This window comes from Spermophilus citellus (assembly GCF_964194105.1).
Source record: "Spermophilus citellus genome assembly, chromosome: 2".
Taxonomy (NCBI): domain Eukaryota; kingdom Metazoa; phylum Chordata; class Mammalia; order Rodentia; family Sciuridae; genus Spermophilus; species Spermophilus citellus.
The window spans coordinates 58,487,673-58,511,054 of NC_138183.1; the positions used below are offsets into that span (position 1 = coordinate 58,487,673).

The 23,382-nt window shown below is 37.6% G+C and overlaps 1 protein-coding gene across 1 annotated transcript in view; it reads right to left on the bottom strand.

Moving 5' to 3' along the window:
* The window catches only part of LURAP1L (leucine rich adaptor protein 1 like), a 50,327-nt gene extending 28,418 nt beyond the window's left edge, over window positions 1-21,909 (bottom strand). Inside the window, exon 1 of the mRNA XM_081281113.1 lies at window positions 20,899-21,909. Coding sequence (XP_081137239.1) covers window positions 20,899-21,201 — 303 coding nt within the window. The 5' untranslated portion in view covers window positions 21,202-21,909. The remainder of the gene's footprint in view (window positions 1-20,898) is intronic.
* Between the last annotated feature and the right edge of the window lie 1,473 nt (window positions 21,910-23,382).

The following is a 23,382-nucleotide window of genomic DNA, read 5'->3' on the forward strand; positions in this document are numbered from 1 at the left end:
ATTCATTTCTCCACCTTGTATTATTTTTCCCTTTCCCCTCACTTCCTCTTGTATGTAATTTTGTATAACCCTAAGGGTCTCCTTCCATTTCCAAGCAATTTCCCTTCTCTCTCCCTGTCCCTCCCACCTCTCATCCCTGTTTAATATTAGTCATCTTCTCATGCTCTTCTTCCCTACTCTGTTCTTAGTTACTCTCCTTATATCAAAGAAGACATTTGGCATTTGTTTTTTAGGGATTGGCTAGCTTCACTTAGCATAATCTGCTCTAATGCCATCCATTTCCCTCCAAATTCTATAATTTTGTCATTTTTTAATGCAGAGTAATACTCCATTGTGTATAAATGCCACATTTTTTTTATCCATTCGTCTATTGAAGGGCATCTAGGTTGCTTCCACAGTCTTGCTATTGTGAATTGTACTGCTATGAACATCCATGTAGCAGTGTCCCTGTAGCATGCTGTTTTTAGGTATTTAGGGAATAGACCCAGAAGGGGAATAGCTGGATCAAATGGTGGTTCCATTCCCAGCTTTCCAAGAAATCTCCATACTGCTTTCCAAATTGGTTGCACCAATTTGCAGTCCCACCAACAATGTACAAGTGTACTCTTTTCCCCACATCCTCGCCAGCACTTGTTGTTGTTTGACTTCAGAATGGCTGCCAATCTTACTGGAGTGAGATGATATCTCAGGGTGGTTTTGATTTGCATTTCTCTGACTGCTAGCGATGGTGAGCATTTTTTCATGTACTTGTTGATTGATTGTATGTCCTCCTCTGAGAAGTGTCTGTTTAGGTCCTTGGCCCATTTGTTGATTGGGTTATTTGTTATCTTATTGTATAATTTTTTGAGTTCTTTATATACTCTGGATATTAGGGCTCTATCTGAAGTGTGAGGAGTAAAGATTTGTTCCCATGATGTAGGCTCCCTATTTACCTCTCTTATTGTTTCTTTTGCTGAGAAAAAACTTTTTAGTTTGAGCAAGTCCCATTTGTTGATTCTAGATATTAATTCTTGTGCTATGGGTGTCCTATTGAGGAATTTGGAGCCCGACCCCACAGTATGTAGGTCGTAGCCAACTTTTTCTTCTATCAGATGCCTTGTCTCTGATTTGATATCAAGCTCCTTGATCCATTTTGAGTTAACTTTTTTTTTTATAATTTTTTTTTTTTTAAGAGAGAGTGATAGAGGGAGAGAGAGAGACAGAGAGAATTTTTCAATATTTATTTTTTAGTTCTCGGCGGACACAACATCTTTGTTGGTATGTGGTGCTGAGGATCGAACCCGGGCCGCACGCATACCAGGCGAGCGCGCTACCGCTTGAGCCACATCCCCAGCCCCAATTTTGAGTTAACTTTTGTGCATGGCGAGAGAAAGGGATTCAGTTTCATTTTGTTGCATATGGATTTCCAGTTTTCCCAGCATCATTTGTTGAAGATGCTATCCTTCCTCCATTGCATGCTTTTAGCCTCTTTATCAAATATAAGAAAGTTGTAGTTTTGTGGGTTGGTTTCTGTGTCCTCTATTCTGTACCATTGGTCCACCTGCCTGTTTTGGTACCAATACCATGCTGTTTTTGTTACTATTGCTCTGTAGTATAGTTTGAAGTCTGGTATCTCTATATCACCTGATTCACACTTCCTGCTTAGCATTGTTTTTGCTATTCTGGGTCTTTTATTTTTCCATATGAATTTCATGATTGCTTTCTCTATTTCTACAAGAAATGCCGTTGGGATTTTGATTGGCATTGCATTAAACCTATAGAGAACTTTTGGTAATATCGCCATTTTGATGATGTTAGTTCTGCCTATCCATGAACAGGGTATATTTTTCCATCTTCTAAGATCTTCTTCAATTTCTCTCTTTAGGGTTCTGTAGTTTTCATTGTATAAGTCTTTCACCTCTTTTGTTAGGTTGATTCCCAAGTATTTTATTATTTTTGAGGATATTGTGAATGGAGTGGTTGTCCTCATTTCCATTTCAGAGGGTTTGTCGCTGATATACAGGAATGCCTTTGATTTATGCGTGTTGATTTTATATCCTGCCACTTTGCTGAATTCATTTATTAGCTCTAATAGTTTCTTTGTAGACCCTTTTGGGTCTGCTAGGTATAGAATCATGTCATCTGCAAATAGTGATAATTTAAGTTCTTCTTTTCCTATTTTTATGCCTTTAATTTCTTTCGTCTGTCTAATTGCTCTAGCCAGTATTTCGAGAACTATGTTGAACAGAAGTGGTGAGAGAGGGCATCCCTGTCTTGTTCCAGATTTTAGAGGGAATGCCTTCAATTTTTCTCCATTCAGAATGATGCTAGCCTGGGGTTTAGCGTAGATTGCTTTTACAATGTTGAGGCATGTTCCTGTTATCCCTATTTTTTCAAGAGTTTTGAACAAAAAGGGATGCTGTACTTTGTCGAATGCTTTTTCCACATCTATCGAGATGATCATATGGTTCTTATTTTTAAGTCTATTGATGTGGTGGATAACATTTATTGATTTCCGTATATTGAACCAGCCTTGCATCCCAGGGATGAATCCTACTTGATCATGGTGTACAATTTTTTTGATATGATTTTGTATTCGATTCGCCAGAATTTTATTTAGGATTTTTGCGTCTAGGTTCATTAGAGATATAGGTCTGTAGTTTTCTTTCTTTTAAGTGTCTTTGTCTGGTTTAGGAATCAGGGTGATGTTGGCCTCGTAGAATGAATTTGGAAGTTCTCCCTCTTTTTCTATTTCCTGAAATAGCTTGAAAAGTATTGGTATTAGTTCCTCTTTAAAGGTTTTGTAAAACTCTGCTGTATACCCATCCGGTCCTGGGCTTTTCTTAGTTGGTAATCTTTTGATGGTTTCTTCTATTTCCTCAATTGATATTGGTCTGTTTAGGTTGTCTATATCCTCCTGTCTCAATCTGGGCAGATCATATGACTTAAGAAATTTATCGATGCCTTCACTATCTTCTATTTTATTGGAGTATAAGGATTCAAAATAATTTCTGATTATCTTCTGTATTTCTGAAGTGTCTGTTGTGATATTGCCTTTTTCATCCTGTATGCTAGTAATTTGAGCTCTCTCTCTTCTTCTCTTCATTAGCATGGCTAAGGGTCTGTCGATCTTATTTATTTTTTCAAAGAACCAACTTTTAGTTTTATCAATTTTTTCAATTGTTTCTTTTGTTTCGATTTCATTAATTTCAGCTCTGATTTTAATTATTTCTTGCCTTCTACTTCTTTTGCTGTTATTTTGCTCTTCTTTTTCTAGGATTTTGAGATGAAGTATGAGATCATTTATTTGTTGTTTTTTTCTTTTTTTCAGGAATGAACTCCATGCAATGAATTTTCCTCTTAGAACTGCTTTCAATGTGTCCCATAGATTCCGATATGTTGTGTCTGTGTTTTCATTTATCTCTAAGAATTTTTTAATTTCCTCCTTAATGTCTTCTATATCCCATTGATCATTCAGTAACCTATTGTTCATTCTCCAAGTGATGCATGATTTTTCCTTCCTTCTTTTATCGTTGATTTTCAGTTTCGTTCCATTATGGTCAGATAAGATGCATGGTATTATCTCTACTCCTTTATATTGTCTAAGAGTTGCCCTGTGACATAATATATGATCTATTTTTGTAAAGGATCCATGTGCTGCTGAGAAGAAAGTGTAACTGCTTGATGTTGGGTCGTATATTCTATATATGTCAATTAAGTCTAGGTTGTTAATTGTGTTATTGAGTTCTATAGTTTCCTTATTCAACTTTTGTTTGGAAGATCTGTCCAGTGGTGAGAGAGGTGTGTTGAAGTCTCCCATGATTATTGTATGGTGGTCTATTAGACTCTTGAACTTGAGAAGAGTTTGTTTGATGAACATAGCTGCACCATTGTTTGGGGCATATATATTTATGATTGTTATGTCTTGTTGGTGTATGGTTCCCTTGAGCAGTATGTAGTGTCCCTCTTTATCCCTTTTGATTAACTTTGGCTTGAAATCTATTTTATTTGATATGAGTATGGACACCCCTGCTTGTTTCCGAAGTCCATATGAGTGATATGATTTTTCCCAACCTTTCACCTTCAGTCTATGTATGTCTTTTCCTATCAAATGCGTCTCCTGTAGGCAGCATATTGTTGGGTCATGTTTTGTGATCCATTCTACTAGCCTGTGTCTCTTTATTGGTGAGTTTAAGCCATTAACATTTAGGGTTATTATTGAGATATGGGTTATCCTTCCAGCCATATTTGTTTATTTATGTTACTGAATATGGTTTGTTTTCCTCTTTGATTATTTTCCCCCCTTTACTGTCCTTCCTCCCACTATTGGTTTTCATTGTTATTTTCCATTTCCTCTTCCTGTAATGTTTTGCTGAGGATTTTTTGGAGAGATGGTTTTCTAGCTGCAAATTCTTTTAACTTTTGTTTATTGTGGAAGGTTTTAATTTCATCTTCCATCTTGAAGCTCAATTTTGCTGGATACACAATTCTTGGTTGGAACCCATTTTCTTTCAGTGTTTGAAATATGTTATTCCAGGATCTTCTAGCTTTCAAAGTCTGTGTTGAGAGATCAGCTGTTATCCTGATTGGTTTACCCCTAAATGTAATCTGCTTCCTTTCTCTTGTAGCTTTTAAAATTCTCTCCTTATTCTGTATGTTGGGCATCTTCATTATAATGTGTCTAGGTGTGGATCTCTTATGATTATGCATATTCGGTGTCCTGTAGGCTTCTAGGATTTGGGATTCTTTCTCCTTCTTCAAGTCTGGGACGTTTTCTCGAATTATTTCATTGAATAGATTTCTCATTCCTTTGGTTTGGAGCTCTGTGCCTTCCTGTATCCCAATGACTCTTAAGTTTGGTCTTTTAATGTTATCCCATATTTCTTGGATGTTCTGCTCATGGTTTCTTAACAGTCTTGCTGAGCTGTCTATGTTCTTTTCAAGTTGAAATACTTTGTCTTCATTGTCTGATGTTCTATCTTCTAGGTGTTCTGCTCTGCTGGTAGTATTCTCAATTGAGTTTTTAAGTTGGTTTATTGCTTCCTGCCTTTCTAGGATTTCTGTTTGTTTGTTTTTTATAACCTCTATCTCCCTGTATAGTTGATCTTTTGCTTCCTGGATTTGTTTATGTATTTCATTGTTGAAGAGATCTTTCATTGTCTGATTTTGCTGTCTAATGTCTTCCTTGAGACTCCAGATCATCTGAAGCATGTATCTCCTGAATTCTTTATCTGACATTCCATCTGCTGCAGATATTACCTCTTCTAATGTTGAGTTGACCTGCATTGCTTGTGGTCCTTTCTTTCCTTGTCTCTTCATACTGTTCGAGTTTCTTTCTGCTTACTGAGACTGTTGTGTTGTTGAATTTTCTCCCTATATATTTGTATTACTCTTGTATAGTTGCAAAGTCTCCCGCACAGGCGCAGGCAGGGGCTCTGCTCCTCCTTCAATTGGGGCACTGTGCCTACCACATTGGTAGGCCGCTGGGCCTGTTCTGCTGGTTGGTAGCAGGTGCGCCTACCTTGCAGGTGCGTGGGGCGACTCTGCCACTCCCAGATTGCTGAGCCTGACCTGCTGGTGGGTTGCAGGTCCGGTTACCTTGCAGGCGCGGGGGGAGGGCGCACACCTATTTGTATTTAGACAGTTACACGAAATGGAGGACGTAATGCTTGGGATGAAAGTTGGGGGGAAGGGGAAGGTAGGTGCTCTTGAAAAGAAAGAAGGAGAGGGAGATAGATAGCATAGAGGAGAATGGAAAGAGCAGTAAAACTTGGAATGGGAGAGAGAGAGGGAAAAGGGAGAGAAAAAATTAAAATGAAATAGGAAATAAAATTAGGTCTTAGAGATCCATTGTCTTCTTTTCCCGTAGGCAAAGCTGTGCCCTCCGGGCTGAATTTTGCCCTCAATGTGTCAACAGCAATCCCTGTAAGGCGGTTCCTGGAAGTCTCTCAATCCTGTTGGTCTAGAGCCGTTTCACTTCTACGGCCCTTCCTCCCCTTCCTCCTGCCAGCCAGCCAGGTCCTGCTCACCGGAGGCAGTTCCCCAAGGATTTGGTTACACTTTCAGCCCCACCGAGTGCTCTATTTCCCTAACTACTGAGCACTCTCGCTGTCATTCATCTAAGCCCCAGTGCTGTGGAGTTGTGGTCTGGGAGTCAATTGTTTAATTTTTCCGGACCCCTTTGGTGGGCACACCTTCGGAATCTGGCAGCTAAGACCATTGGTGTCGCTGCTGGTGGTAATAGGAGTTGGGGGTCGAGGATCCCCTCTAATTCCCTCAGCCCCTACAGTCACAACCACACTGCTGGCGGTAGGAGGAGTTGGGGGTCTGGAGTGTCCTCTGTTTCCCTCCGCCCGTACCGTCACACCCTCTCAGTTTGCGGTTGGGGGATTTGGGGGTGGGGAGTCTTCTTTGCTTCCCTCTGCCCCTACAGTCACGCCCTCGTCACTGGCAGTAGGGGGAGTTGGGGGTCGAGAGTCCTTTGGCCCTTATGGTCACGCCCACGGAGAGATTTTGAAGTTTCCCCGTTGTTTGTATCTGGTGTGGGTGGGAGTCACACACCTGCTAAAGTAGATTCCGCTGGGAAAGAATCTCTTTGGCCGAACTTTGGTGACTTCCCCTCTCTGCTATGGCAGGCCCCTGGCTCCTTGCCGGAGTGTCCGAAGGGAGGGGTGGAAGTGGCTTGTCTCTGGTCTGACACAATCTCTGGTTTTAGTTCCCAGTTCGCTATTTCGTAAAGGCTTGGTTAGATTCCCTTCACGTTGTCTGGGGGGGGGGGGAGCTGTTCGCCGGGTGGGCGGGGCTGTTAGTAGAGCCGGGAGGGCACGGGCTGTCTGCTGGGCCAGGCGGGGACACTTCTTGCTGCGCCGGGCCGCCGGGGGCTGCCTGTAGAGCCGGGCAGCTGCGGCCGCGTGGCAAAGATCCGGGCGGGCGGGGTGGCCGTTCGCTGAGCGAGAGCGGGGCCTCCCGGGACGGCGGGATGGCGGGTGCCGTCTGCGGGTTCGGGCGAGCCGCACCGCTCTGGGCCTCCGGCCGCTTGCAGAAGTGGCTGGTGGCTGCGGGACTGGACCTCTGCGCCCGCGTGGCCGGCCAAGATCCACTTGTCTGGGACAAACTGACACTTCTAATAAACCTACCAATTCCCAGCAGGTCCCCTCTTAATGGAATTTTGCTAGAAGTTCCTCAGTAGGTAGACTGCCGCTGTTCCAATGGGTCTTTCTGATCCCGTTAATGTGGAGACATTGGAATCGCTGCTTCCTCGCTGGCGGCCATGTTGGATCCCTCAGTCTTACTCTTGATTTATTGACTATCATGGCCATATTCTGAACTCATTTTATTAATTAAATAAATAAAAATGGTTTGTTTGGTCACCACCCTTCAATGCACATTCATTTTCTATGTCTGGTTCTAGGAAAAGCTGTTATTCACTGAAGAGATTTCTTTGTACTATAACTACAAAGAATACCCTAGGCAGTAGGTTTCTCACTTTAATGGAGTACACAATAGTCATTAAATCTTCTCAGATTTTTTGATCTCAGCATGTCTGAATCCACATAAAATTTTAACTTCAGTAAAGGGGAAATAGCCAATTGCTTCATTGAACAAATTTCCCAACTTCCATGAAACTATTCTCCTTATAATTCTACTTATAAATGTATATTATAGCATTATTGGAAAGGAGAACAATGAAAAAACCATGGCCACTGAGTAAACAAACAAGTCCAAAATGCCTAGTAGGAAATACAGGGTATACATCCAACTCTACAACAAAAAGATATACTGTTCAGAATCAATTTGACTAAATGATAAACTACATTGCATCAATATCAACAGTTAAGAGTCCTTTTTTATATTAAGCACAGTGGTGAATAATCAAGATGTTATTTCCCTATGGTGCATATTGGTAGATATAGCAATAATTTTATAATATCCCAGGCTGCTAAAGGATGATAATTGAAGGAAGGGGAATAAAACAGTGGGGGAAATTTCAAGATCCTCTTCTAAGTTCTTAAGTTTGATCCCTATTAAGAAAACATGTACTAAGGGTTACTAAGTATAAATTTAGTATCTGCAAAAATATTCCTTGTCATTTTCTAATTCATTTTGTCCCATTGGCAAAAGCACACATATAAGGATCATAAATCTCTTACTTATTCTGACTTTCCTTTCGCATATTTATTCCATCATTTTCAAACTAATTTTTAGAAGTGTCCAAATAAGGAATAATTGGAACAAGCACTGCATTGCAATGCAAACACAAAGGCAAGTTCTAAAAATGAAATGGTAAACTCAAAGTTAAGAAGCAGAAATATAAAAGTTAAAAATTTTATTTCATTTCTTGTGGTTGTCAGGATCACAGTTCCTGGCAAACATGAATTGTAACCAGGTTAGAGAAAAATTAAGTGAGTAGTTTTTAAGAACTCTTAAAATTTCTTTAAAATCCAATATATAGATTTTATTGTTAAATACAATCACCAAGTAATTTGTTTGAGTTTAAAAAATAAATTTGATATAACTAGGCAATAGTGATGGCAATTGCCAATTGATTCGTTCATTCCCTGACCAACCGACTACTATACAGAATACTATATCAGGCAAAAGTCTGTTATTAAGCCACCTATATAGGGCTAACACTTGATTTTATCAAGTTTATGCTGTAAACATTGTAGTGAAATGAATGCTGTATTCACTGCATGATTAGTGTAATCTTATGACTTCAGGACAGAGAAAAGAAGATATAAATCCAAGTGCTTACACGATGCAAAATAATGACTCACAGGAGAAATCTTTTTGAGATAAAAATGTCAACAAATTCTTACTTTTTTTCTGTGTTGTTCTCTTTCTTTCATCTTCATCTAATAAAGTGGATTCTCAGAATATTTGCTCTGCTTAAATATTACAAAGCAATAGTGATTCATCTAGTATTTGGATTATATTTGCTGAATACCATGTATCAAACAAAATAGTTTAGTTATTATTTCTTACTTTCATATAAATCAGAAGCTCCAAATGAGAAGTTGACTTGATGAGGACATCGTTTCTGACATTAAGCCAGGAAGAAGGTGCATAATTGAGGACATGTGTTTCTCATTACCCCTACTATGCTTCAGGTGGACTTGTGTTATCTAACTGAATACTGGCCACAGGTGGCTGCCAAATGACCACTGGTAGTGCTCTGTTGAAAAACATTCTCAGAATAGGTCTGAACTCAGTAGGAAAAAGTGATGTAAGTCATTAGTTGTGATATTGTGTAATAATGTACGTAAAAGGGAAGAAAGATAGCATTTTTGTGTGACCCATAATTATTCTTTTTGGGGGGGCAGGGAAATGGTTACTGAGGTATCTAGAGGCAAAGTGATATCATGTCTTCAATTTTTAAGAAAGTTGAAGAATGTTTAAGAAAGTGTGTGTGTGTGTGTGTGTGTGTGTGTGTAGAAAGATAGAGGGAGAACACAAGAAAGGTAAATGTAAAACCTAGGGAAATGTGGGTAAGGGTCATATAATGATTTTTGGGTCCAATTTTTGCAACTTTTTTGTAAAGAGTAAAATTCTTCCAACCCAAACTATTTTTAAAATCCCTGCCACAGATTTGAAATTTCTCCAGTGCATGATGCAATTAAGAAAGACTGAGATTAAAAGCAGGAAAATCTCATGTAGAGGAGTTTCTTGGAAGGTGGTAAGACTGGTACCTTTGGGAAAGTGAGTATTTAAAAAGTTCTTGTAGAGACAAAAAAAAAAAAATTATACATATCCAGAAGCAAACACATACAGATACAGCCAATAGTTTAGTTGCAACACTAGAATATTTGATAGACATTTTTAATCTTTGTAATCTGGTCCCAAATTCAAACACACACACACACACACACACACAGACACACACACTCACACACACTCATACACACTCAATGCATACACAAAAATGGATTAATTAAATGAAACTCCTACCAATTTTAGAATCTATAATGAATGAAAACTCAAGAAATAGTCTTCCTCATTTTACTCTTTCAGCTTATCCATCTGGACATTGCTTATATGATGTTTACCAAAAGTTTGCTGACTGCTTCAAACACCTCAGATAGAACTGGTCCACCACACACTACACTTTGTAAATTCCTAACCTTAACTGAGAGTTATGATAGGGACAGAGAATTCACACCCTCATGCTACCCAGCTAACTAACTTAGACTGTAAAATTGAATGATTATTTTCAGGTAAAATCATATAGACTATGCCATATATCAATATTTATAGTACTAGAAATATGGTTCTTTTTAAAATTCTTTCTTTTTGCCTTGAAACCTCAAAAATCTCATCCTAGAGTAGGAAAAGAAGGTGGAAAAACCTAATGTGTGCATAATTTTTGTGCACTTATGGGTGAATAAAAACAACTACCTTTCACTTCCATACTCTGCAACACTGCTAGGAGCAATGGTCCCTGAGATTGGCTCTATCTGATGTTAGAGTAGATTCCGTAACCAAGAGGAAATTCTCCTGCACCATTTCAAAGTAGACAGAACAGTTATTTTGTTTTAAAATTCAATCATCACAATAACAGACAGCAGAAAGATGTATGAGTCTTTCTTTCATCAAGAAACTAAGTTCCAAGTGACTGGGCTTGGCTGGTGGGAGGCAAAGGAGGCTTTGGGTTCTTTGTTCTGCTCCAAAAAAGGAAATATTACTAGTGCACTCCAAACCAAAAATGGGAAGCAGAATTAAGATGGACTTTAATTCACACATTATATAAGTATTTAATTCCTAACTAAATATCCAGGTGTTAAGCAAGTACAAGGGTTGGTTAGTCACAGCTTCTGCCCTCGAGGTGATTATACTGTGGGAGGAAAAGATAGCAATATTAATAACCAAGTTAGAATATATAACCAAAAACTTGACACAAGAAGAAAGGGATAAATGAAGCCATACTTTTAGAATCTCTCAGGCTGTCACTCTGTGGAAATCTTTAGCCCCAGAGACTTATAAAAATCTGAAAAAAACAATAATGTGCTTTAACAGCAAAAGAATTTTTGTCAGTGCATAGCATTTAGCTAGCCACCAACTCATTAAGTTTAATGGTGTGGCTAAAATCACCAATCTATATAATATAATTAAGCTATGCTAGGTGGATCCTTGTGCATTATTTCTTAGTAATATGATTTTATCATTACATTTTAAAATGGTAAAACACCACAGTGTGGTTTCAGATTCTTGTCCATGATTTCTGTAAAATCCTCAAAAGGGGCTTTTTCTGAGGTATTATTGATTTCTAGTCATTTATTGATCTTGGTTAAGTTCTAATTTCCTCTCTAAAAACCTATTTGAACATTTATTTAATATTTTCTATTTAATTATTTCTGACACGAAACATAAGGCATTCATAAATTCCTATGAAGAGACTGTAGAATGGTTTGTAAATATCTGAGCTGACTTTTCAACTTCTTTGCCTTCAAATGGTGGACCTTCCATTACTTGTTTTAACCAGTATGCCAGAATAACTAAAATCCGGAACCATTGATTGATTATTAAACAATTTACAGAAAGAATGGAAGTGACTTATTCTTACTTTGGTACTAATCACTTGAGGTGCTACTTCTGTGGAGGGATGTTACATACCAAATTTATTAACTCAGATATATGTGCTGCAAAATAATATATACATATCAATAATCTATTCAAAGTCATAGCACGCTAAGTTGTGATTTGAAGCAAAGTATGTGTGTATTATATGTAATAAAAATAAAAGAATAGCAATTATCTGTTGAACATAGAAAAATAGTTGAATCAAGAGTTTCTAACAGTCTCGATTTACAAACTCTATATAAGTACATATATATAATTCTATGGCTGTAATTATAACTGAAGGTCCAAACCATGATTGCATATGTTTATAAGAATTCATAAAGAATTATTTTTTTTTTTAAAGAGAGAGTGAGAGAGGAGAGAGAGTGAGAGAGAGAATTTTTAATATTTATCCTTTAGTTCTCGGCGGACACAACATCTTTGTTGGTATGTGGTGCTGAGGATCGAACCCGGGCCGCACGCATGCCAGGCGAGCGCGCCACCGCTTGAGCCACATCCCCAGCCCCATAAAGAATTATTTAGTAATCATCTGTAGGGAACAGATATTGAAAAAGGGGATGTAGGAAGCTCACTTTCCACTTAAGATCCTTCTATACTGTTTATGTTTTAACAACAGTATATATCATTTTAATAATAATTTTAAAATTTTATAAAGTTAAGAAAAAAACCTAGAAACACAGTTAACTTTGCACTTAGAAAAAGCTAAGAGCAGCTATTTATGATTAAATTCTCAGCCAGGGAATTCCAGGTGGTTCTCTCAATAGAGCAACTTTGAAAACTCAATTTTATTACCTGGAGGGACCAACTTCCCCTCAGTTTTGTTCTTAAGCTTGCTTTGGTTGGCAAAGAACAAGTTGACATAGACAAGTTCAGGTATACGTCTTTTGCCCAAAACATCACAAAAAAAGTTAACATAATAGTTTTCCCTGGTAATCCCTGAGTCATACCAGATGTATCTCAACTGTTTTGTTGGATACTGGTGTGAAAACCTTGTTCATGAGTTTACTGAGGTGGGCATTAATATAACAACAATTTCATTCTGCTCACCAATTATATGGAAAATGAGAAGACTTAATTCTATCTCACTTCAGTTGTCCTAAGTTATAATACCCAAAGAAAAAAATATAGAATTTTAATTACAATGACATATTAATCATTATTAATTCATATAAAAGCAAGCTATATTATCCAGTATTTATTTCAAATGTATATGTCAAGTATTTCTTGAAAACTAAAAATTAAAAGCAATGTGCAGTTGACAGTAAAGGGTATATGCTAGTGAGTGTAATGTTTCCCTAGATCTGAGAAATGACAGAATCAATTATCCTCTGAAAATCTAAAATCAATTCATCAAAGATCAAGAATGAAGTCACCCTTTAAAGATGGTTCAATATGACCAAGTCCTGATTGATGGAATTAACCTTTTGAAGGAAAAACATGTAGAATATTATTTGTTTCTCCAGTTGTAGAATCAACTTTCTGATGATATCTGACATCTAGGAATATAATTTGTCTTGTTATCATGTGCCTCCCAAAGTCTGAACAATCTAAAATCCTGTTGAACCATGAAGACTAAAGGCACACTATATTCCTGGGTGGCCATTCTGTCCTCTTCATGTGATAGATATTACCTTGTGCCATGTTAGCATTTATTCCAATTTTTAGAGTTTTTATAAGTACTCCTTTTTATCAGTAGAAAACCTAATAAGATTATATTAAAATACTACATGATTGAAAAAATGTACATTCCGATTTGAAAGTTATTTTTCCCCTCTGTGGATGGATGAAAGAATGAAGTATTCTGTTTAAGTTTTTTATGACTTCTATGGAAAAAATCTACTTTATAATATAAATTTTAAATGTTTGGACAGTCTCTTGTTATAACAGCGAAATAATTACATTTTCAGGTTTTATAAGAGACATGACAGAATATGATAAAAACTGAATAGCCAAACACTTCTTAAGCACTACCAAGAATCATTTTATAATACTTCATACCACTTAGTGCTTATTTCATAAATACGCGAGAAATGATAATGAAATGACATAATACATGCAAATTATTTAGAATACAACTGTCTTACTGTAATCATAAATAATATAGACAATATAAAATATCAAGTAAGGAAAATAAAATAGAAACACACCAACATCATTTAAGTGCATTTGTGTATGTATATATGTATATATGTATATAGATACACACACACACACACACACTCACACAGGGGTGGGGGGTAAATACAAAAAAAAATCTGAGAGGATTCACGTCAAACTGTCAGCAGCAGTTTCCTTTGGAATACAGAGTAAGATGGGAAGCATAATATCAGGTGAATGGGGGCTTGTTCTGCTTTTTACCATACATGTCTGTATTTCTGTAAGTTTTACCATGAGAAATCACATATTTTAAAAGAAGGAAATAAACTTTTTAAAAATAATGCCAAGAGATCCGGTGTTGTAGATATGGAATAAAATTATTATAAAAATGTTCCTTCAGAATAGATGGTACACTACATGGTATGTGAATATAGTATAATTTGGAAACAATTTGGATCCAGTATGTAACCAGACCCATGATAGTCTTTGTTTGAATGAAGGCTGGGAGTCAATCATGGATCCTTCTTTTATGCTGACTTTGTCAAGTTACTTAACCTGTTTGAATCATAGTGTCCTTATTGGTAAAATGAATATTAGAAAATGCTATAAAAATAAACATCCCAACACAGTTTAGCCCCTTTTTTAAAAGAAAAAAAAATCCTTAGGTTTTATTTTGACATCTAAGACTGGGACTTTTAAAATGCCTGTCTGAAAATATAATCTTCTTTTTCCTTGTGAATTCTATAAATGGAGTTTACTTTGAGCACAGTTTGAATCAATGTGTTTCACCCATACATCTAGTAAGGCACAACAGAGTGCTGGTCAACGAATACCATCTCTACCAGTGGAAAGCTCCTGGAACTCCTAAGTCCTGAGCACTATTGAGCTCTAATTTTGAGCTCTGAGCATGGTACTGGTCAGCACAGGAAATTCTTCATTAGTGGCTCTTGTGAAATATTTATGGAAATTTTAGTGATACTGGTAAAAGGGAAAGGGAATGATTGCTGGGAACCAACTAGCTTTTGTCATCTAAATCTTGAGAGTTCACAGTCAGGGACTTTATTTAGTATTCGTCCCTCCTGGGAGGGCTTATACTAAGTGACATACATTATAACATGTTAATTGTTTTGCGACTCCAGAAAAAGAGCAGATACATACATTTGATTCTGAGTGTCAATGTGAGTCCCGAGATATTCTAAAACAGAAAGCTGAAAAGTGATAAGATAGTATGGGCTTGGTTAAAAGCTCAGATCTCGCAACAGGGACACTGCTACATCGATGTTCATAGCAGCACAATTCATGATAGCAAGATTGTGGAACCAACCTAGAAGCCCTTCAATAGATGAATGGATTAAAAAATGTGGCATTTATACACAATGGAGTATTACTCTGCATTAAGAAATGACAAAATCATAGAATTTGGAGGGAAATGGATGGCATTAGAGCAGCTTATGCTAAGTGAAGCTAGCCAATCCTTAAAAAACAAATGCCAAATGTCTTCTTTGATATAAGGGGAGTAACCAAGGACAGGGTAGAGACGAAGAGCTGGAGAAGAAGATTAACATTTAACAGGGATGATAGGCGGGAGGGAAAGGGAGAGTCAAGGGAAATTGCATGGAATTGGAAGGTGAGCCTCAGGGTTATACACAATTACATATAAGAGGAAAGGAGGAGTAGGAGAGAAATTATATAAGTGTAAGAAACGATTTACAGTAGAGGGGGTGGAGAGAGAGAAGGCGAGGGGAGGGGAGGGGAGGGGAGGGGGGATAGTGGAGAATGGGATAGACAGCAGAATACATCAGTCACTAGAAAGGCAATTTGTAAATCAATGGAAATGTAACTGATGTGACACAGCAATCTGTATACGGGGTAAAGGTGGGAGTTCATAATCCACTTGAATCATTCTGTGAAATATGGTATATTAAGAACTATGTAATGTTTTGAACAACCAACAATAAAAAAAAAAAAAAAAGCTCAGATCTCAACCACAACCTGGCTCATTCACTTACTATTTTAAGCATTAATTTCGATAAAGTTCAAGGTTCATCTATTAAATTGTTGTGAACATTACATCTAGTTAAAAGAGTATTACAAGGGTTCAAAAGGATAATACACACACAATGGTAAGCTAACAAGAGTTTTAAGGTTTCAACACGATGATACCTACGAAGTGTTTAGCTAATAGAATGTCACAAACACTCTTGTCCTGTCCCTCTTGAACAGGGTAGTATGGCTTTGGCTGTGTTACCTGAAGAGAAGATAGTGTTTTTTTTTTTTTCTTTCAGAAAATGTTTTTCATGTGTGCATCAACCATTCCAACATACATTCCTAGATACAGGACAGAACTGTGGCTTTTTCAAAGTTCAATGTTTCTGAGTTATATATAAGTCCTCTAAAATATGACTGGGTTTCTAATAAAGTGACATTACTGCATTTGTTTGCTCTGCTATTAATCTGATCCACTGACTAAGGAAGTATGTTTAAACAGATGTATTTATTCCATTAAGTATATTAACATTCTGTAGGCAAAATGGCAGAAGAAGCCACTGTCAGGAATCAGCTTCCTCATTTCTGTGATGTCTTTATCATTAATATGAAGCCCTTACTTTGCATAGTTACTATTGCTTTTAATTCTTGCACAAGACACTTTTCCTGTAAAATATCTCCTCAGTTATATCTGTTTTTCTTAACACTTATATCTGATGTCTGCTTTGGCTTCAGGCACCTGCTGACATGTTGGTTTGTAACTTTTCTCTGGTTAAATTATATTCCCATGTTATCATTTTGGTATCTTGGGAACTCGTCAAGGAAGATAACTTCCACTTTCCAGCTTCTGCCTCAGGGTATCTAAAGGATAAAAATCGTGTAGACTACCTTGAAGTGTGCCCAAAGCAATGTGAAGTTAATTTAATAAAAAAAAGTTTTAGGGAGTTTAAAAAGTATTTTCATTTTTTTATTATAAAAATTACCAAGATATTTAAAACAAGAGGGGAAACATCAATAAGAGAAAGTGTCAATAAAACCAAAATATAAATATACAATTTTCAAGAATTTTAACATTTATCTTTATACTTTTAGAATTTGTGTACTTTTCTGTATATATGTGTGTTTTTATCTTGTTCTGAGTATTGCTTAGGGAAATATATTAAAACAGGTGAGTTATCAGGTGAAGAATTTGACTACTTTAATAGTAAGAAAGGATAAGTAACTAGTTAGAGATTTCTTATTCATCACTATTATTCAACTACTGTACAAATATTGCCCCAAATAAGGAGATCAGGACACAGTATGTTCTATCCAATTTTCATAATGACACTGTACTATCTTAACATTGGTAAACCATCTGTACATAATACAGAACTGACTAGAATCCAGAATGAGGCATCAATAGGTAAATTTTTCTGAATAGTCATTGTCTAGGAAGACAAACTTGGCAGAGTACATTAAACCCCTTCTGATTTTAATTTTCTATATTTTAGTGATTGCCTTCATGATTGTATTCATTTCAAACTTCCTCTAGAGTAAATTGATGAAAATAACTTTCACTCTCAAACTAGAAGTATGATATAGGCATACTGAAATAGCACTGAAACCTTTTGAATATCTTGTAAAAGAAGATATAATATAAAATTTATTATGACACACTGAAAGAGATTTTGATAGCGAGTACTTACATTTATTGGAAAAAGATTTGGGTATTGTGAGATTTTAAAAACAGTAATATTTAATAAACAATATTAAATTCCATTCTTAAGAAGATTTTTCAAAATAAGTATTTGCATATTCAATGGAATGAAAACTCCAAATGTAGGACTTCACCGGTTTGTTCTACATCCCCAGGTCAGAGGCAGGCTTGACACACAGTAGGAGCTTAGTAACTACTATTGACAATTGAATGAATCCAAATATAAAACAAACCCTGCCACACATTCTGAGGGCTTGTTTTGGTGAATCCCTTTGCACTTCATTAGATTTTGAGATTTTACAGATTTATAAGGGCCATACTTTATTTTGAAGAGAAATAACTGGAATACATTCTGACATGGGGAAAAATCATAGTACAAAGTCAGATGATATGAGTTCAAGTTCTGGTTCTGTTCTCTTATTAGCTATGTGACCTTGGCCTGCTTTCACAACCATTCTCTAGAACACAGTGATCTCCTTCAAAAAATGTGGATGAAATACCTCCTCTTTCCCATTTCCTTATGCTCAAATGATACGACAGACAAAAAAGGTGAACTGCACAGTAGTGAACAAATATTATTCAGACTTTGTGTAAGTGGCCCAAACGTATTTTCAATTTCATAATAAATTTTCTATGTATATCTCTGCCTTTGTTTACTGTATTGTCAAAATCCCTTATCTCTAAATTAACTAAAAACACTTTGCATTGGGAATATTTGTTCCCGCCCAAAAGCATCCTGGAAGTTACCTTGAATTGGCCTACTGGATCATATATATGGCTGCAAATTTCCTTTTCCATTGTTTTTCATCCAACACCTTCTATTACTTATCACACTCTTTGTGTTGTCAATAAGTGGTTCAGCATTAAGAAGTTTGGCCATTAAGAATAGTTTCTCATCCCTCTTCAAACTCTTTGTCAACTCGTTTGCTTTATAATTCATCTCATAGATTTTTAACAATAGTGACTGTAACATTTTACACAAGAATTAGAGAAATTATCCATAAAAACATAAAAGGAGGTGAGAGAGATAATGATGAAATCATGTGTATATAAAGAACCTTAAGTGTTGTGACTAACTACCTGCAAGTGTATGCAGTACTATGTCATTGGTATGCACATCCATTCTTATAGGCAAAGAAGAAAGTCTTCATTCCTGGGCATCTCTGGGAAGGTTTGCACATAGCTGAAGTGTTTTTTTTTTTTTTTTTTTGTTTTTGGAAAGAGTTCCAAGGGCAGGCCCAACGCCTAATAATTCCACACCATCCAGAAGAAAAATGTGTCAACAAGTCAATAGAATGAGAATAAGATATAAAGTCACACATAATACTGAGGAAGTTAACATAGTGTCCACTGAATAGCAAAGAAAAGAACATAGACATGAGTAAGAGTTTGTAGCCCAACTCTAGATCTTTAACTTCTCTACTGGGGGATGCTAGGAGGAGACAGGCAGAATTGCAGAACTACATCTGTTCAGCATCTATAATAACACTTCCAACTTTTTTGTAAAAATTGATGTTTTACAATTGTGCTAAAGCTGAGATATTTAGATATTTAGCATCCACCGGTGCTAAATGGATGGAATGGTCTCTTTGGCAAGGAAATATAACTTTTCCAGTCGCCTCTTTCTAAACTCACATAGTCTTGGAAATTTGCTAAATGAAGAACTATTAAGAATATTATCACAAAAGCATCTGCTTTGGCAAGAATTCTTCTAAGTCTACAGAAAATGAAGCTTCACATACAAAATATAATGAATGGTAAACTAAGCAATCTGTTACTGTGTCTATTTGCTTTTTTAAAAAATTATTAATATACCATATTATACATGCCAGATCTGGTTTGAGGAAATAGATTTTATCTACTTTGAAATTTTCATTAAGAAAAATATGTCTAGAAGATATCCTTAGTCAAAAATAATAATATTTTTGCCTTTATCCTATGTAATTCTTCAACATACTTGCTTTGGCATACTACAATAATAAATAATACATGAGAGTCCTTAATAGACATGCTCCTTGATATTTTCATTTTGCATTTTCAGCATGCAGTTAATTATCAGGATATAGTAAATTTTTAATAAATACTGAATGACCAAAATGTACAACTTGTGTATGTGTGTGTATTTAGGCAATGAACCATAAATATCATAATAAATTCCCTTGTAGTGCATGGCATATAGATATATAGTACATATATTCACATGTAAATGTAAGTATAAATAAATGTACATATATTCACACGGATATTCATTTTCAACATGTTGAACATTCCAAGTGAAGATAATGGATACTTGAGACCTTAAAAACTAAAGTTTTTAAGTTGGCCAGCCTTAAAGATCTAGTGAGAGGTTTTTAGAGAGACGTTTTAGTGCTCTAGTAGGTCATGACCTTTGAAGACTGACTTTTTGCACTAACATATTTGCCAAGATTACTTTATGCTTGGAATTTAATACTTCCTGGGGTTTTCTACTGCAGAAAGAAGAGCTAGGAAACTTTTTAAATGCAAATCGCCCAAAGACCAGGTCATTTTTGTCGGAAATCCTTCTCACCATCCCCTGGATGACAGAGGCCCACTGTTGAAACCTTTGTCCTCTGCAAGCTGGTAGAAAATGATGTTGATTCTTGGTCATTTCCTTCAGAGGATTTAGCAAGAGAATTTCCTTCAATCAGTTCATCACTGTGAAAATAAACTGAGGTATAGAGACTCGCCCAAGGCTCAAAGCAAGTAAATAAATGTTTTAGTTTAAGTGCATCCGGAATAACAAGCATTCTTAGACCTTGTACTTGTCCCATTGTCCTATTCTTAGGCCAACGTTTGCAAACAGCAGAGAAAACAATTGCAGATTGCGGGTTGAGGGAGAAGGGTTGGAGATGGTCATTAGCAAATCCCTGGGCCTGGTGATCACCTGCTTTCCTGGATCAAAACAGTGAAACAATCTATTCATAAGCACATCAAGGACGAGTGGGCCACTGTTTAAAGAGCCAGCTGTGCAGAATATGCTCCACAGTGGCCTTGAAACAGCTGCAGCTGCATTAAGGAGGGAGGGGGTGGGGGTAGAGGCGGAGCCATAGTGGTGGAAGAGTAAGCTATAAGGAAGGTTGCAAGGACCCTGCCACGCCACCCCTCGGCAAGCTAGGAAGCATTTTTGCAGTAAGTGCATTGGACTGAGCCACTTTTGAACCTATCCGAAAGTGTAAAAGCACATTGTAGGCCCCAGATGGATGCAGTGACTGGAAACCTTCTGTTGGCTGGTGCTCAGGAAGCTGAGCTGGCAGCTACATAGTCAGAACTGGGCGTATTGAATTGGCGCTATCAGAAAGTACACAGAGTAGAGCAGACTCTGCTGTTGTAGCAAAGCATGACAGAGCAAAGTCCGTGGTAAACAAGCTTCCCAGTAGCAGCCTCCGGACGCACGCCCCCTGCGTGCTTCTAAACCCCGCACTTCCCACGCTCACGGTACCGTGCTCCGCAGCCCTTGATGGCCTCTCTCTGGCCCCATTCTCTGATCACCTATCTTTCCACCCGGGCCCGCACCCCGGCGGCTGGAGCATCGCACTCACCATCTCTTGCCTGAGGAGGTGAAGCTTGGTTTCCAGCCTTTCCAGGGCGCTGGAGTGGCTACGTCGTGGGGAGCCAGAGGTTGGGGAGGACGAAGAGGAGGATGTTAAGGAGGGAGGGAAGCTGCAGCAGCTGCTGCTGCTACTGCAGCAACCGCCGCCGCCGCTGCAGCTCCCCCCGCAGGGGTCTCTGTCCCTTTCCCCGGGAACCGGCTCCCCGCGGAGCGAGCGCACTAGGCTCTCGGGTACTTTGCGTCCCAGCTTTAGCTCGATGTCTCTGAGGTCTGGCAGCGGGCCCTCTTCCATGACTTCTCGAGAAGGGTGATAATGGTGATAAAAGACAGCGGGTGAGAGCCAGCCACGGCCTCAAAGCCTGCCACAAGATCAGTGAACTCCTCTCGGCGCCCGGGTCTCTATTCTCCACGGACCGAGGGCACGGCCCGCTCCATGACCGCCAAGGCAGTGCTAACCCTGAAATCCGCACTGGACGCGGCGGGTCGCAGCCGCAGTTCCCTGGTTTGCGACTCCTCCGACACTTCCTAAGGTTATGGAGATCGCCTCATTCTCTTCCTTTCTGGCCACCCTTCTGCAGAGTTGAGTTAATTGATATTGCAGAAAGGGAGGAAAAGCAGGTACTAGAGACCAAAAGAAATGAGAAGGAAACGAAATCTGTTTTAGCGTTATGGGGAAAAAAATTCACATTATGAAACTGTCCGTTCGCATCCCTGCGCCGTTCACCGAGTGCCCATCTGGCCCCACGCGACACAAAATAATGATGTGGCCACGCTCCTGGATCGTTTCATTTTCCAGCCATATGTCTCCTAGCTTTCGGGATATCCTGGATTGTCAGAAATAATCTCTGGTCATTGAAAGAGGAAGTCAATCGGTCGTTTCTTTCCGCAGCTTGAACGCTTTAAAGAGGAGATAGTTGGTTTAGCAGGACTTTGACGACTCCCTGGATGCTGCAGAAATGCCCTCTTCTCATTTAGGGTGTTTGATCCAAGTCATTGTGTTCCTCTGAGCCTCGAAACTTTAAACTCCACTGGCAGGTGGACCAAACTAGGGCCAACCCTTGTACCGTATATCGCAGACTAGAAGAGCAACAAATTTTCTCAACCTCTCTGGTAGGAGCAGAGCTTCAACATTTTCTGCTGTACTTGGGAGAAACCACATTAGAGAATTGGGTATTCAGTTTTCCCAGCCAAATCTTCTGATAGCTACAACTTTTAAAATAATTTTTGAATATTAGAAGCAGAATAACTTTGGTGTTACTTTCCATTCCCAACTTCCTAAAATCAAACATTATTTAACTTTAGAAGCCTTTCCTAATCATTTTACACTAATCAGAAAAATGAAGAGATTTAACCAAAAGTTCAAATAAAAATGTACAATCCAAAATAATTTTCTTACTACAATTACCGGATATCACCACAACTGAAGTGAAAAATTAAATATCCAGAATAATTCCATGATAGCAGTGAAATTTTTAAGGGGAAGCTGTTGCTGAGGTACTTTTATTATAATTATGGAAGAAAAACATATTGAGCTTAGCTAGCGAAAAAGTTGTCTTCTGTAATTTTTCAACCACTTGGGGGAAACTCCAATTGCACCAAATTTAAAGATACTTCTATTAAGTAAATTATTATAAACAAAATAGGATTGATTCCACATTGGGTTTGTGACAATGATCTTCAAGTAGAAGATACTATTTTCAATCTATTAAAATGCAAATTTGGTTTCTTTTTTATTGAAATATTCCAAAGTTTAGGCCCCTCTATTTCTGGGACAAGTGTTTGTGTTCTTGGTTCCTCTAGCCCTCCATTTCTAGAGATGTTACACTGATGTAACATCTAGAGATGTCACACTCAGATATTACACTGGTAAGAACATTGGAAGATGCATCCCTGGGTTTGGTTTTAATCACAGTCTTCGTTTAGGAAACCTTCTAAAGAGAGAAAACAGGGTTCCTGAATGATAAGGTCATGGCAGGGGGAGAGTTGCTGAATTCTCTTGTCAATACACCAGAAATTTGTATGTTATTTTTTTCTCTTAAAAAGAAATGAAGGAAATAGTTGTAAGTTAGGTGATTCATTTCAAAGTTAGAACCACCATTTATGGAATCAAAGGAGAAAAAGACTAAATATCAACTCACTGATAAAACTACATGTTTTGTCCTATATTTGGAAAACCACAAGTTCATAGCATAAGAATTGCAGTGTGACATGTAATTATGGAGGGCTTACATTTCAGTCAAGAACAGGTTTTTTTTTTCTTAATTATAAACCCTTATGAAATTTGACATAAGGAATATTACAGATATAATATCTAGCTTAAACTTAGTCAATAAAACTTTTTTTGTTAGATCATCATTGATCTAAAATAATGACTACCTCTTTTGCTATGAGTCATAGACACTACAATGAATATTTGATGCTAAAGATTACTCAAAAATGTAAGATTTTTTTTCTTCCTTTTCAAGTAAGTGAA